Consider the following 15,870-nt stretch of genomic DNA (forward strand, 5'->3'; position numbering starts at 1 on the left):
TCAAAGAGCACAGCAGCAACAAGAGCCATGGTGGGTTCCTTGTTACCAGAGGTTTTATGAACAAGAAATTTTATTTTCTCCACATGATAAATTCTGTTTTGACCAGGGTACACTTAGGGAAGTCTGAGTTGCCCAGTAGGTTAGGGTAACTGAACATTATGGTCCTTGTCCTTTTTTATAGTCACAAATCAGTGATTAACACTCAGGGATGTAGGCAAGTGTAAACAAAGAACAAAATGATATGAAGACAGAAGAAATAAAGTATTTACACCATTGATCAGACACTCACATAAATTCTACCTGCCCTGTTTCCAAAACTCCTGCATTTTCTGAGCTGGTTAGGACCACATGCACTGGAGCTACAGAGTCATGGATCTGGCAGCCTTGGTCCCATCATTCATGGGCAATACTGGGTAGGGCACTGCATCACATCTGTGCCCTCCAGCTGAGCAGAGCAATCCAGTCAGTGGCATGGTGGCCATGGAAGCCTACATTCCCTCAGAGGAGGCATTATTTGTCTCAAAGGAGACAAAGTTTGTTGGAAAAGCACTTTCTACAGCTTTATGTGTTCATCTGTGAAAGGAGATAATCTTCTTAATTGTTCTATTAATGACCTCTTTAAAGCAAGAGGAAGGAATATGAGAAGGAAAGCAGGTATTTCTTTAAAAACCAGTACTACATTAAAATTAAATACCTCAAAGTTTTCTTAGAACATCAGAAATTTTTATGTGTCAAAATGCTTGGAACAACCCAAATTATCCCAATTTAATCTTGAATATCTTTCCTTAAAAGAAAATATTTTACTTGAAAGATATCTCATGCAGATTTCATTAAAAAGAGTATCAGATTTGGATATTTAGAAGTCCTTATTTTTACAAGTGACACCTACAATTTTTAAAGTTATATAAGATTATAAAAGAATGCCTGTCCATTTCCCAGCATGTTTATCTTGCCTATTTGACACTATTTTATGTTTGGTTAGCTTCTCGAATCTGATTATAGTTCTGTTTGTGTAAGATCATGATTTGGCAGAATTGCTAACTTTTCCACAGAGAACCATTCCCCTAAAGAACAGATTTTTCATTCAAAGCATTAAACATATCAATAAACAATAAATTCTCAATTTAAAAGTATTTATGTACATAGTATGAGCCAAAATATACCCAGCTTCATATTTCAGTACTGAGCAAGTGCCTATAAGTGATCTCTTCAGTTACTCTCTCTCTTTTCTCTGCAAAAGTTATTCTTCCTATTGCACAGAAGAAGATTTTCTGATTTCCATAACTGCTTCCATGAAGACTGAGTGAGAGTCTGCAAGCAGCTGCCCTCACTCACCCTATGAAAAGGTGCCTTACCCCTGCAAATGGCTCCTCTCCTGTCCACTTGGGAAAGAACAGAAAATGCAGCTGTAGTCAAAGGTGAAACACACTAAACAGAGGTCACTTAAAAAAATGTTACACACTCTACCTTCAAGGCCTTAAGAATATTTTCCTTCTTAATTCAGTAGGTCCTTACAAGGAAACTCAGAGCTCTTAAGATAAAGCTTTCTGTCATCTGGCATTTGGCAGTGAAGCAGATGTCTAAGTTGTGAAGACTGGCAAATTTCACTTTTGTAAACATTTTAATATGAAAAACAGTATGTATTGACATAATTTATGAGCACTACTTCTCAGCCAGGAGCTGCTATTATGAAGACTACCAAATCATGAAGAACGAACCTCCTCGACTACTTCAAACTAATTCAAAACATAAACATAATGTCTCCAGGAATTAGAAAGCTTAAAGCAATAAAACAGGGCAGAGTGCTCACCCGGGAACTTTACTGCTTGACAGTAAATGACAAGATCTGATAGCTCTGGGGCTATTTGTCTGCTTTCCTTCTTATTCTGTGGAAGATAGAATTCTTCACCCAGCTCCATGTCGTAAACCTGAGTGATAAATACCAAGAACAATTAATAAAAGTATTACTGAATGTAGAAGAACTATTGCATATCCTACTTATGTCTTTGAAATATTTTATCTCTTTCTTCCTATATGCTTTCTGTTCTCACCTAACAAATCTCCCTCCCATGTGCAAACTTCTGATCAATACCCGTTACCGATTCTGCAGTATTGTGTAAAGGCCTTATTCAGTCAGTTCTACAAACATTTAGACAAAACATATCCATGTTGAGAAGAATCTACAGTACACTAAACAGCAATACGCTGGTTCTTTTTTCAGATGATTTCATAAGAGGTGCTGCGATTATCTGGTATCACAGTGCAGTATTTTAAACTTATTTTGAAGCGTAAAGATGCTGAAGGTTCAGAGGAAATCTTCAGTTCCATCAATATTAATTTTCAGCCAAGCAGCCAGTATATACACTATAACCTCTGAGGACTTTTCTTGAACAGTATGTTGAGCATTTGTTCTACTTAGGCTATTTTCTCTGGTGTCTTTCCATGCTTTCTATTGTTTCTCTTCATTAAAGTGCATTTGCTATCTGATGTCTCAGTTACCTAAACTGTGCAAGTCCTTTTGAACCTGGTTATATATAAAAGGGCAGCTGAGAAGAAAGAGGGAAAAAGTAGAACTACCTTTCCTTTATTATTGTAAGTAGCACAATCAGCCTTCTTCAGTCGTTTGGCAGTCTCTTCATTATACTCAAACTGCAGTTTATCACTTGATAATTTATTTTCAGGTCGATCTTCAAGAATATTATCTAAAAATTAATGGGATTTTAATAAACATAAAGCCAAACAATTTCAAGTGGAAATTTAATTTGAATTAACAATATTTGAGGACAGCGTTGTGAATCTTATATGAATAATTAGATGCTAAAATAATGTATTTACTGGTCAGAGCATCATCCTCTAGTAGTAAACTTCTATTTAAGAAATTAATGCTTGGGTTTGGTTAAGACACTGCCTTTCCTTTAAAGCCCATCCTTTTGTGCTCAGAAGATCTTTACAACCAAAGCATCTAATGAATAAAGTTTCCCATCCGAAAATAACTGATATTCCTGAACAACAAAAAAATGCCAAAGACCAAGCACAATTAACCCCATCAAATATGTAAACATTTTGTACAGCAATTTTTGGCTTTCCTCTCCTTACTTTTACCATGCACAAGTATTTTTTACTTCTATAGAAATACCTCTTCAAAGCTACATATTTTTCAGAGAACAGTAGGCCTAATAATGACCTAATGAGGTCCTTCTGGATGCAAAAAATGTTTTGGAAATGGAAAATGTTGCAGCTGTCACAAAAGGAATGGTTTCAATTTATTCCTGATAATCCTGATGCTTTGACCATATTCTTTTTATGCATAACAAGTGTCACACATGCAGGCTTCTAACAGTTCCTGACCAGTTACCAATGCCATATAAGAATATCTACTTGCATTTATAATATGAAGCAGAAACTATATATTCACACTGTCACACTGAACAGGCTGAAGGTGCAGTGCTGATTTCATGCAGTTAAAATGCTCAACCAAGTGGCTTTTACCTTCCTGGCTGTTAGGAGCAGGAGAAGCATTAAGGACATCAGCTACAGGGAAACGAGTCAGAGAGGGAATAAGAGTAAAGGGAATTAAGATTTAGAGCCAGAGAAATGAAAAGTAAGTGTCAGTTGTAAAACTATTAGCCTTACACAAAAAAAAAGTATCAGTAAGAAAAATAAAACTAAATCTCTTTTACAAAGTTTACAGACCATTATTTAGATTAGTTTTAACAAAATATTAAGATAATTAAATACTTCCAAGAATAATCATTGTAATAAAGTAGTAAACCATGCTGCAGATTCCTTCACATACTGGAAGGTGTAAATGTTTCTTGCTAGCTTCAGATTTTTCAAACCTTCTCTTAACTAGATCAGTGCTCAAAAGTCACCTACTGCAATCAGTTTGTAAAATTTCCTTGGCAAAACTGTAAGCAAAGATTTGAGTTTTCACTGCAATTTACATCTACAGCATCTCCACCCTGTTGCTCACAAAGACTATGCTCAAGTGGCCAGCTAGGCCAACTTTCAGGCAAAATGCAACTGAAGGCAGCACTGACATCAAACTCATAAATAACACTGCTATTCCACAAGCAGTGTCGAGTCTTGAACTGCATTTGTTAATTTTGTAACTATTTTAAAAATCACTAAACACAGGAGCAAGTAATGTAAACAAGAGAGCACCTGGAAAGAAGCCCTGTGCTGCAGGACATGCTCGAGCCTTACATCTTCTCTGAACATGGCACCTAGAACTTAAATGGGTCCCCAGCAGGATGAAAAGTGCAGTGAGTGAAGCACTTCACTGTGCACTCAGGAGGATATCCCCAGCTCTGTCAGACCAGCTGTCCATCTAGCCCAGTATTCTCTTTCTGATTGTGGCGACAGAGCAACCGGCCACTAATCACCACCCCAACAACCACAATCACTGAATAACAGGGATTTGGACCAAATACTGCTGCCAATAACAATTGCTTATACATCTCCTCATGAATTTGTCCAATCCTTTTTTGTAATATGCTGATGCCATTTGGCTCTGCAATTTCCCAAGGCAGCACATTCCAGGAGTTTACTACCAGCTGCACAAACAAATATTTTACCTGTTTTAGACTGACCTTCCACTTGTTTTACTGAGCACCTGCTAGATCTAACGAGTAACATTCTGTGCTTCCCTTAATCCACCACTTCATGACTTAGTAAACCTACTTCCAATTCACCCCTCTTCTCCAGCAGCTGAAGAATTTCAGCCTTTTCAGACTTGTGCAAGGACACTGCTTACCCAGCTCGTGCCTGAACTAGAATATTCACATCTTATTACTACAGTTCTAACAAAAGCACTGTAACAAACAAACAAAGAAATAAATAAAGTTACCGTCAGAGAGAGATTCATAGTCATAGTCATATTCATCTTCCTCATCTTCTTCCTCTTCATTGGTAGGTGTGGGGTTGCTGGCACCATTGCTAGCCTGTGCTTGTAAATGTGCCAGCTGATGAGCCTACAACAACAGAAACACCTACTACATCATTGCTAAGTACTTTTGAAGAGAAAAAGAGTTTTCATGTTTGTATCTTGTTGTATTTCTATGAAAGCACTAAATATATATATAGTGAGAAATCAGTAAGATTGTTAAGATCACGTTAAAATACCACTTTGGGGGTTTGAACATAAAGAGAACTTGTATTGCAAGAAAAAGACTTAAGATATGAAACCTAATTAATTATGGAAAAATGTCAAAGTTGCACATCATTCAAGACTGCCTTTTTCCAGACTGAGATATGCTGTTTCAGAAACAGTGAAATACTTTTTCAAAAGATGGAGAATATCTATATACTGGTATGATCAGTGTGATTTACTCATCTGATAACAAGAATTTAAGTCTAACACAATTGTGTTTACATTTTGAGTAATGGTAATTAGTTTTCAAGGATTCAATTGAACTGCTGATGAACCATAGACATTATTAGATTGAGGCTACTTGAAATGCAGCCCTAAATTTTAGAAATCAAAAAAAATTCTCACATGGGAATAAACACTATTTCAGTGGCAGTCTCCCACAAAAAGTCAATTAAAAAAATCAAGTATTTGATTGGCTTGAATTTGAAAAAAGAAACAAAGCAGAACTCTACCAAAAATTACTACATACTGTAAATACACACACGTAATGCATATGACTACCTCTCAATAAACATGAAGAGTGAATGTTAAAACCTCAGAGAAAAAGATTCATTTATGTTTGTCACACAGAGCATGTGGTGTTAATCATAATATTATGAAGTTTTATAAAATTAATAGACACTAAAATTTAGTTAAGCTGTAGCTATTATTTACTATATGTGTTATCTACTTATTTGAAAGCACTGCGATCCACTGTGAGTTATCCAAGCATGAATGTGCATTAGATTATTCTGCTGTACATTGGGATTAGCAAAAACTTCAAACACAAATGAACTATTTCTAACAAGAGTTGGGTCACGCTGCTTGCTCTTAAGGAAGGACTATACCTTTTGTTTCAATATATCCACTGGTGTTTGATGGGCTTTCAGCTTCTTGTTTTTAAGCAGGATTTTTCTTCTCAGTTGGCCAGGGGAAGGCAGCATGGGATCATCAGAAAAGTCACTCTCAAATAAAAACTTTGTCACCAACTTATCTCCAAATACATTCTGAAATATCAAGAACAGGTGATGCATTAGGGAAAACCCCAGGGCTCGTGCGGGGAACACCTGACCAGTGGAGGGCCTACCTTGAAGATCTCGGCCATCTTGCGCTGCTGGGGCAGCGAGCAGTGGTTTTCTATGGAGATGATGACCGGCATGTCGGAGGTGATGAACGCGTTGCGATCGATGGCTTCCACCACCTCCTGCCAGAGACACAGAGAGGCCATTGAAAGAACATGGCAGCATTCTGCAGCTCTCAGTCAACCTACTGCTAGCTGAGAGGGGAGACATCTGCTTCCCTCTGTAAGAAGGAAGAGGCCACTCTGTGCTTTCAAAGCAAGCTGGCATCTTGTTACCACACAAGTGGTAACACCTACTTTTGTTACTTAGGTACCAACAAAAAGACAGAAAATTATACTACATATGCTACAAAAACTAACTTGAAAGCATATTTACCGCTGAGAATTTAATGTCTGATATAATCTATAGTTTATATTCTATTAGAATTTAACACATTAGCATTTGTATTTTTCTAGTAGGCAATTTTTTCCCCTTCGTTACAGGAAAAAAAATAACTTCTCATTTTTTTTGTTTCTATGTGCAACTACCAGCATACCTTAAAAGAGATCTTTGTAGTAAGAGTGTGCCCATGATAAATGATAGGCATCCCATCATCACCATCCCAGCAGTCTAATTCTACACTTCTGCAGCCTTGTAAGAGAACCTATAATGCAATTGAACAGTGTAAGCACATCTAAGCTACAGTATCATGCCATCAAAGCAGAAAACAGACATTGCAGAGCTGAACGAAAGCCCAGTGATTCAGCAAAATTGCTGGAAAGAGCAATCTCTGTGAAGTGAACAGCCCATGGAATGTGCAGACCTCAGCTAACTGAATTCCTTATTTCCCATTGAAAAAGACTGGGAAAATTAAGCAAAGCATGTATTTTATATTCTTGGGAGAATTACCATAAAGCTTTGAAATTCATGGTATCATACAGGACACATGGAATCTGTTTGCAGAAGGTGGTTCTTAATGTATAGCTTAATTTTCTTAGAGAGAGAAACATTCCAATATTTCTACCTGCAAAAATAGCTATAAAGCAACATGGCAATTTATTTCAGGCTGTTCTCATAACCACTTATGAGGAAAGCACCTGCAGCTTGTTTGCTGGATTTTTGTGTTATTATTAGTTTTATAAATAAAAAATAGTCTAAAAATGAAGTCTTAAGAAACTTCTACGAGTATAGTTACAATGGAAATGTGCCAGGCCATGTTAATCAATTATATCAAGCTATTTACAGCCATCAATTCATTCATCAATTCTTAAATTATTCATTTATTTATTTTAGAAAGGCATTGCTAGAAAAAGCAAGGAAGCAAAGAGGAAGGATGAAGCAAGAGATGAGCTAATCCATCTTTAGGCAACCCAGCTTATTATTGTGATCAGTATTTAGCATGCCTGTCATCTGTACTACAAGCTATTTTTTACTGAATAGAGAGATCCCAAAAATTAAAACAATTTCCAGCAAAACCATTCATGAACAAAGAAAAAATTACTTTTACTCAAAACCTGAATAATTTTATTATGAACAGTTGTGTTCATAGCTGGCACTTCTGTGAGAGCCAGACACACTGAGCCAGAACAAAGTGCCCCTTCAGCTGGCAACAAGTACTTGAGGGACAGGAAGAAGCTTTTCTTAATCATGCAAACTTTGAAGGCAGTTGATCTCTATCTCACTTCCCATCTATTACCAACACAATCCTGTGCAGTGCTATTACAGGAACCTCTGCAATTGCATTACTCAGTGCATTTGTGTTATTCAGGATTTCCTAACACAGCCTCACCTCTCTGCCTACAGCCCCAGGTGAAGGAGCACAGGGGACACCAGATGAGTCCATTCTCAGTGGTGAGTCATTAACTCTCAGCATAATGAAAATACTGCTGCCAGGAAGTTGGACACTTTCTCCAGCATTTTGTAAACACACAAACATACAAATAAATAAATATATATATATATACAAACAAATACAGAACTGAAAGCCCAAGGGAGAAATTGTTCCTTCCCTGATCAGCACCAATCAGGCATAAAGTCTAAAAACTGTAGAATATTCCTAGAAGTAACATTTTTAGAAGTTATAGTTCTATTTGCAATTAGTCTTTGCAGTGCAATGTAGAGTATCTCAGTAGTGTTTCTGACATTTGAATGAACTAAAATATTAGATCAGTCTTTCCTGTGGGAAAGTCTAATTTTAGTAGGTTGGGTCAGACCGACTGGTGTCTAAATGCTATGAATCTCAAACGAAACCCATTTTTTTGCTTTAGAAAAGGCATTTGAGCACAACTGTGCTTACAGGCAGCTTTCCCACACATCATGTTTTCCAACGTTTTCCAAGCAGGGGTTTAGGACATGTAGATTTTCAAAGCAAAAAGGTCATGTTCCTGAAACTTGCCAGTAAAACAAACAAGTTCATGTTGAAAGCTACACAACAACCCAATCCTGCATACCTGGCTGTAGAGCTCCACTGAGGACTCCCCTTTAAGCTGATGGCCAGTAAGGTAAGTATTGTGTGAGGATTCTATGTAGTAATATGAGAGAGGGAAGTGCAAGTCCTCAGCATTCTCCTGTGATTCATCATTTTTGGAGGCAAAGTTGTCTTTATCCATCAAAAATCTAGAAGTGAGAAGATGATATGTGAGGAAATTTTATGCTGTGATGAGCATTATGTGAATCTCCGAGAAACATCAATACACTGGTATCTTTTTACATATATATTCAAACATACATACATACATACATATATATATATATGTATATATATATATGTATATATATATAAAAGAAAGCACGTAAGAAGTAATTACCTTGCAAATCCTTCAAAAGATAGCAGCCCCTGCTGGCACATGTTCACACTAGGTTCAAATTTCTGTAAGGAGGAAGAAATTAAAGATATGTATAATAACAATTCTTAGAAACATGTCTTTGTCATGTTTTTATATGTACTCTGCTCATAGCACTAAACAGTATTTAAACACAGTCTTTTTGTGGATAAAGTAATCAGGTGCCTGCAAACTGTATTTTACAAATGACTACACAAACATACCAAAATCATAATCATAAATCAAAGAACCATTCAGGTTGAAAGGGATGTTGGGAGATTGCCTAATCCAACCTCCTGCTCAAAGCTGAGACAGCAATTACATTGAAATTAAGAAAGATTTTTGATCAGGTGGCCTACTCCTATCTAGCATGCTTAATATACCACCATCTTAACAAGAGTTGTGGTATTCCAACTTGAAGTTTTTTTAGAATTTCTGTCTTTTAAACTCTGCAATTCTATCTTATCTGCTGATGGTTATATATAGCTTTTAGCCTTTGTTAACTGTTAAATGGGGACTTAGTTTTGGAGTATATTAATTATGCACGGAGGAATTTGGAGGCATAAAAAGTTTTCTAGTCACTTTCTAAAATCTTTAGCCATGATACATAAGGGAATAAAATCACCAGGTTTTCTCTGGAATTTTTTTTTACAATAAAACAAAAATCTGTGGAAATGGTGCTTTTTGAAGTTCCAAAGTAAGATTATGCTCAATCAAATGTGGGCTCAGACAAAGAAAAAATAAAAGAATTGTCATGAATACTTTTCCTAGGTGGTGACATTCCCCTCCCTGCTAAAGCACACATTGCTAATAAAACTATTTATTTGCATTTTTAAAATGGATGTATTTATGGACACTCATACAATTTTCTAGTCCAAAATAAAGAGTGTATTTATTAAATTTTAAATTCAAGTAAACTGTAGAGACAATATCAGTGTGAAAGGAGATACCCACACAGATGCTATCCTGAACAACACACAGTGTTAAAGGGGAAACTGGAAGTTACATGAGTTCTAGTAAAAAGGAAATGTAAGATATTTGTATTACAGACCTGGATAATACTGAGGATTTCATCGTAGGTGCAGTGCTCTCCTTGGCAATTCACTAGGAAGTCGTTCAGCTGCTGGATTCCTACTCCAAACACTCCCAGTGATGTGCTTTCAACTCCAGTACCATTGGTTACGATGCTGGCAGCAGCAATGGCATCAGATATTTGCCTCTGGTTGTCTGATAGCTGCTGCCTGGTCTTAATGAACAAACCAAGGTCTGAACCATTTCTAGTCAACAAGTCTTAAAAGAAAAATGAGGAAATAAAAGTTTAAGCTAGACAATTATGTGTATTACATATCCTGTACAGAAGATAATCTAGTATACAACACACACAAGTATCTCACTGGGTGTTTTAGCAGTAAATTAGAACAAAATAATCTTGTTTCTACCCACTAATAAAAGAGAGAGCATTAAGCATGCATGTGAGCAGACTATAGGTGTCCAATTACTCTGAACAAAATCCTGGAACCTTTAACATGGATCCATAGCCTCCTAAACACCCAGGACTCTCCTGCTCCTCTCACCACCACAAACAGCCTCAAAGCCTTTCCTTCACTATGTGCAACCCCACACCCTTCCTGTTCAATTGCCCTTTATCTTCTTCCAGTTTCATATGCCAATTGTTCTGCACCCTCCCCACAAGATGCTTGGCAGAAAGATTGTTTTCTTTACATGAGGCCAAACTCCCAGACTTAAATTATGGTAACTAAGGAATGTAAAGGGGGACAGAGGGTTCCTTCCCCTTTATCCCACACAAAGCAGATCCACTAGGAAAGTAGATAAGAAAAAAAGAGCCAAATGGGACACAGGGCACAGACTCCTCATTTCTCCTCCCTCTATTTGCTCAGTGTTTTAGCCCTTCCAGGGCTGCTGCAACCTGTATAGATCCCTGGGCTCAACATTCAGCAACAAGTTTTATTCCTCTGCTATTACCAGTTACAAATATATCTGGCTTATGGAAAGTTGGAACACTTTTCCTTCCCTTCATTTTTGTCATACAGCCCACTAACCAGTATTAGTGGAGTCATGGCAGCAGTCCTCTACTTAAATTTGTAACTGATAAGGAGACCAACTGAGATATACTTTATTAAGGGAAATAACTGAAGCTGCTCAGCAGTCTAACAATTGCATTTTTCTCTTTAACAAACCTAAATCAGGCTGGAATCCGCTGCTATTTTCATCAATCTTCAAATTAGTATAAAGTGGAGCAGGCTCTAAGCCAGATCGATTGCAAGGCACAGCGTAAACATCAAAAAGGTCTTTCAGATCCTTGCGGCTACGGACACTGCAAAAAGACCAGAAAAATTCAATTTTTGCTCTTTCATAAACTTGGATTAATGAAATTAGTACAGAAAAAAAAATTTTACCTGAAAGATTTGAAGAGCTCTACAAATTCCACAAAAGTCATGTTACTATCAGACACCATGAAGTTCTGAAATCCCTTCATTCCTCCTTTGACACGGCCATGCCAGCTACTGCTGCTCCATGTGCTAAATCAAAAAAAGACTGCTGTAGTTGGTTACATTAAACTTCTACTTAACTGAAATATTATGCATTAGTGTATTAACAGTTTATTTGTGCTCTCCTTAATGCAGTTATTACCAATACCTGGAAGAAGCAAATAAGGCACCATCTTTTAAGATGCATAATGATGTTTTTTACCTTCTTGGTTTATAGCAGCTATTTTTTTTCAAGACAACTGCAAACTTCATCAGAATGAATAAAGTATATTATGCAATTTAAAACTTTCATGTGGAAAAAGGTCTGATGCACATGGCACAAATTAAAACACTTATTTTCCCTATAAAGAAAACAATGCCAGTATGCTTGTAATGAAGGCTGTGTATAAGGTTCATTCAAGACTAAATAATAAAATAGATTGTTCTGTAACTGCAATCACTAATCTAAGTTGTGCAGCTAAACAACATTTTTGAAGTAGAACCAGCACATTTCCAAAAGTCATGTCCCAAAATCTTTAGGCTTCTAGAGGATTTACACTAGTATTGTACAGCTAGGCCTTACTTGAGCAGTATGAACAAGTCCTTAGTGAACTACATGGAGTAACTTGCAATGAGGGCTGAGATCTTGAGCCCCTTCCTGGGCCTAAACACCAATGAACACACATTACTGGAATGGGATCTGCCAGCAACAGCATCCTGAAAAGGGCAGGATCTAAACAACAACACAAGTATCAAGAACCATCTAGTTTGAACCATAATTAACTGCACAAGCTACAGTACTTCCTTCAAATCATGTCAGATTTTATTGCTCTGTAATGTTCAAATATACAGATACATTCTTCTACGAATTTTGCCATCAGGCTCAGTACAAATAGTTCAGACAGCTGTGATGGAAAAACAGGACCAGCTTGTTGCCCAGTATTCCTAAGGACATGCCTGCAAGCAGGTGACTTTCTACACAAATAAGCTGGACCAGATTCCTGAGTTTACTCCTGGCATGGGACGGATGCATGCTATTGAAAACAAAATGTGATTTAGAAGTATTAAAAAAATACCATCTACTTTAGTTGATAATATTGGATTTGTCTGACATCACGACGGAAAGTACTGACATACTGCATAAAACTTTTTTAGCTAAAATAATTCCCAGCATTTTTATAAGACAGGAAAAATAAACCATGATGAGGAAAGCTTCTAGATTCCAGAAAACACATTGGAACTGCAGAGTACCAAATGGGAGACCAAGAGCAGAAGAAAATGCTCAGCATTTCACCCAATCTGATCACTAAAGATTATCTTCCAGAGTAATGGGAAATCAATACAAACAAAAGGTTTAAAAAAAAAGCCAAAACCCCCAAGAAAACTCCATCATGACCAACAACCAAAATTGCAATTAACAGCAGTCTGGATTGACTGCTATGTGAAGAGGTTTACTCTCCCTTCCCAAAAAAGCCCCCATCTCTAGTTTTCTGTATCCTGTGCTCTGTGTCCCAGTATCTTATCAACCATCCTCCTGCTTCCTCCACCTTACAAGAGCCACTAGATTTCCAAGGAACTTGGAAATTCATCAGATGCCCATCTGCTTTGTAGGAATGACAAAAGCAGCTGCAAGCTACTTGTGTTCAGAATAAAACTCTCTCCAGTGCTCCAAATTTCTTAATGGCTCATTAAAACAGGGTCAAGATAATGGGTAAAACATGTAAATCTGTTCTGAGGAAGACTCCTTCAGGACAGATGAAACAGCCATAAGGTACATCCTCAACAAGTGCTATCAAGAAGGGTCACAGCAAACCTGGGACTGCTCTGCAAAGTGATGCTCTGGAAGTGCCAGACAGCTTTGCCAGGGAAAACCTGTGGTAACTGTGGGAGGTCCACAGTGTTTAGCTACACACAGATCCATGCAGAAACCCAGGCCTGAGAGGATTTAAAGGAACATTAAGCTGTCCTTTTCCAGGAAATGCGAGTTCTCCATTGAACGTCTTAATCTAATTTAGAGACAACAACTATTTTGGCATAAAACCAAAAAAGCAGATTTGCAAAACACAGAATCATTTTCCAGAGATTGTAAAGCAGTATTTCTTCAGTTCAATGTAAAAGAAAGCTGTTCTCACCCTTACCAAAAAGAAAAAATTGCTTACCAAGACAAATCCAAGTTTGTGAATGACAGTGAAAAACAAAAGGAACACAGAAGCTCACAAAGCAGTGTTAACCCAACCACACATGTTCACAGGTGACTCTACTAATCACGCCTGTTGCCAAATCCAACTACTTTAAAAGTATAAATACAATCCCCAAGAAATGCACAACTGAAACCATTGTACAAGACATGTCTCTACAAATACAATGTTCCATCAGCAGCAGTAATCTCTTCTATTGTTTAGTGTTGCTCTCCTGGAACCCCCAAGATACATACTCATAATGATATTTCAGCATTCCTTCTTCAGAAAGGCACTGGAAAGCCCCTGTTAAGAATGTCTTCTTGTATGTCATGAAGTACTGTCCACATCCCTGACATATTTTTATTACTGTAATTACTATTACCATCACCATTATTATCTATAGCACTAATATAACAGTGCACTACGATACTGCACATATTGCAACAGCATAACCTTTTACACTGCCTAAATGGCACAAAAAGGATGAATGTTCAAGGAAAAGAGGCCTGTAAGAGACAGATTCCAAATCGGTTCCTCCATTTCCCAAGACAGTCCTACAGTCATCACCAGGAATGTCACCAAAGGCTATTACTCCCTCAGGTAGAAATTATTTATGCTGAGAAACCTCAGAACTTCCATTCACACATGTATAACATTTCTGTTGATTTTCACTGTACAGAAAATACCCATAACCATGTTTTGGAGAAGATCTGGAGAAAGAGTTAAACTCTGTATTTGTGTAGTTTTGGAACAGCATTCCAATCTGCTTCTGTAACAGATATAAACTGAAACATGCTGCTCAGGGACTTGCTACAAAGCCATCCTCAGATTCATAGCATTTCAGCTTAATGTCTTGTGTTCTTCTACAATGTGTTTTAGATGTCTACAAAAAGGCTAATGACATTTCTGGAGCTGTTTTTGTCAGATTTTGCCAGCTGGGCACAAACCCCACATTAGATAATAAATAAGTAATGGTAGCATCTTTTCTTTTTCAATCAAATGGATTTTGCCCTTACCTAGACTGACTTTTGCTTGATGATATTACAGGAGAGGAGACAGGTCTTGCTGGTGAAGATGATGTAGCTCCTAAGTTGGGAGATCCAGAAGCTGTCAGAGAGTGAGCTCTTCTTGATGGCAGGTTGTTAGATGGAGAAGCATTAATAATAATATTTTGATCTAAGGAGAAAACAGAAGTTTTCATCACAATTATAACATCTGGCCCAATAAAAATTCTTTTGTCCAGGAGACCTAGATGAAAATTCATTAAAACACAGTAAGACACTAGCAGGATTCCAGTTTTGTCCCAAAACAGTTTAAAAAGTATGAACAACATTTACGAATGTATTTTATCTGAATAGAAAGGGAAAGCTACTGAAACTAAATGAAAGAACAATCATAAACAACTAAAGAAATTAATTTCAGAGTCATATTTGGAGTTTCAACTGCAAAAGTAGCTTTACAAGTTTATTTTTAACGTTACAAAAAATGTCTGCATAAAAAGGCTTTGAGCAAAACCCTGACAGATTTTCAAGAACTGAAGCAATATATTTACCTTGTTCTTCTTGTTCATCAATATCTTGAGGATCTGAACCACTTCTATTACGATATTCCTTACAGCTTTTTGCCTTCCGAGTTGCCATTTCATCATCAGTGGCCTCTCCACTTTCACCCTAAATAATGAACATCATAATAAACATCCCAAATCTACTATTTCCACTTCATTTCAGTACAGTCTGTAACAAAACCATGAGATAAAACAGCTAATCCTTACAAAACAGACTCCTGTGAGGCCAACAACAGTAGAAAAGAGACAGATACATAGCATGGGACCATTAGGTGTTACCTCAGTTTGTCACCACACAGAAGATAATGATTGTGCCTCTCTAGAATGCTGCAGCTGGTTTTACGCTATTTCACTGGTGCACTGAAGAGGATTGATGTTGTCATTTGAGAATCTTTCTACCTGCCCACTAGAAAATGTGGGTAGCGTAGAGGTGCTAGTCCTGCATTTTCCTCTCTCCTGCCTACTCTTGAAAGCAGTTTTGTCCAGGAAAAGAGAGAAGACTGCCAGACTAGGTCATGTTCCTGTCACCCACACAAGATAAAATGCAAGCCAATGTGGAATAACTATGGTAGTGTTTTTTGAAACAAGAAAGCATAAAGGATTAAAAAAAAAATTACACCAAC

General features: G+C 37.2%; 1 protein-coding gene across 2 annotated transcripts in view; it reads right to left on the reverse strand.

Annotated features, from left to right (window-relative positions):
• Positions 1–15,870, reverse strand: part of PLCE1 (phospholipase C epsilon 1) — a 137,875-nt gene that overhangs the window by 17,714 nt on the left and 104,291 nt on the right. Inside the window, exons 10-23 of one of the 2 annotated variants that reach the window (XM_059851617.1) lie at positions 15,236–15,353; positions 14,700–14,859; positions 11,432–11,554; positions 11,213–11,349; positions 10,066–10,304; positions 9,000–9,061; positions 8,643–8,808; positions 6,749–6,856; positions 6,219–6,335; positions 5,980–6,138; positions 4,850–4,973; positions 3,490–3,531; positions 2,578–2,702; positions 1,811–1,928 (exon numbers count right to left, since the gene is read on the reverse strand). In XM_059851617.1, the coding sequence (XP_059707600.1) occupies positions 1,811–1,928; positions 2,578–2,702; positions 3,490–3,531; positions 4,850–4,973; positions 5,980–6,138; positions 6,219–6,335; positions 6,749–6,856; positions 8,643–8,808; positions 9,000–9,061; positions 10,066–10,304; positions 11,213–11,349; positions 11,432–11,554; positions 14,700–14,859; positions 15,236–15,353 (1,798 nt within the window). The remainder of the gene's footprint in view (positions 1–1,810; positions 1,929–2,577; positions 2,703–3,489; positions 3,532–4,849; positions 4,974–5,979; positions 6,139–6,218; positions 6,336–6,748; positions 6,857–8,642; positions 8,809–8,999; positions 9,062–10,065; positions 10,305–11,212; positions 11,350–11,431; positions 11,555–14,699; positions 14,860–15,235; positions 15,354–15,870) is intronic. The other variant, XM_059851618.1, reaches the window with a different exon arrangement.

Source organism: Haemorhous mexicanus, chromosome 7, assembly GCF_027477595.1.
Source record: "Haemorhous mexicanus isolate bHaeMex1 chromosome 7, bHaeMex1.pri, whole genome shotgun sequence".
NCBI lineage: Eukaryota > Metazoa > Chordata > Aves > Passeriformes > Fringillidae > Haemorhous > Haemorhous mexicanus.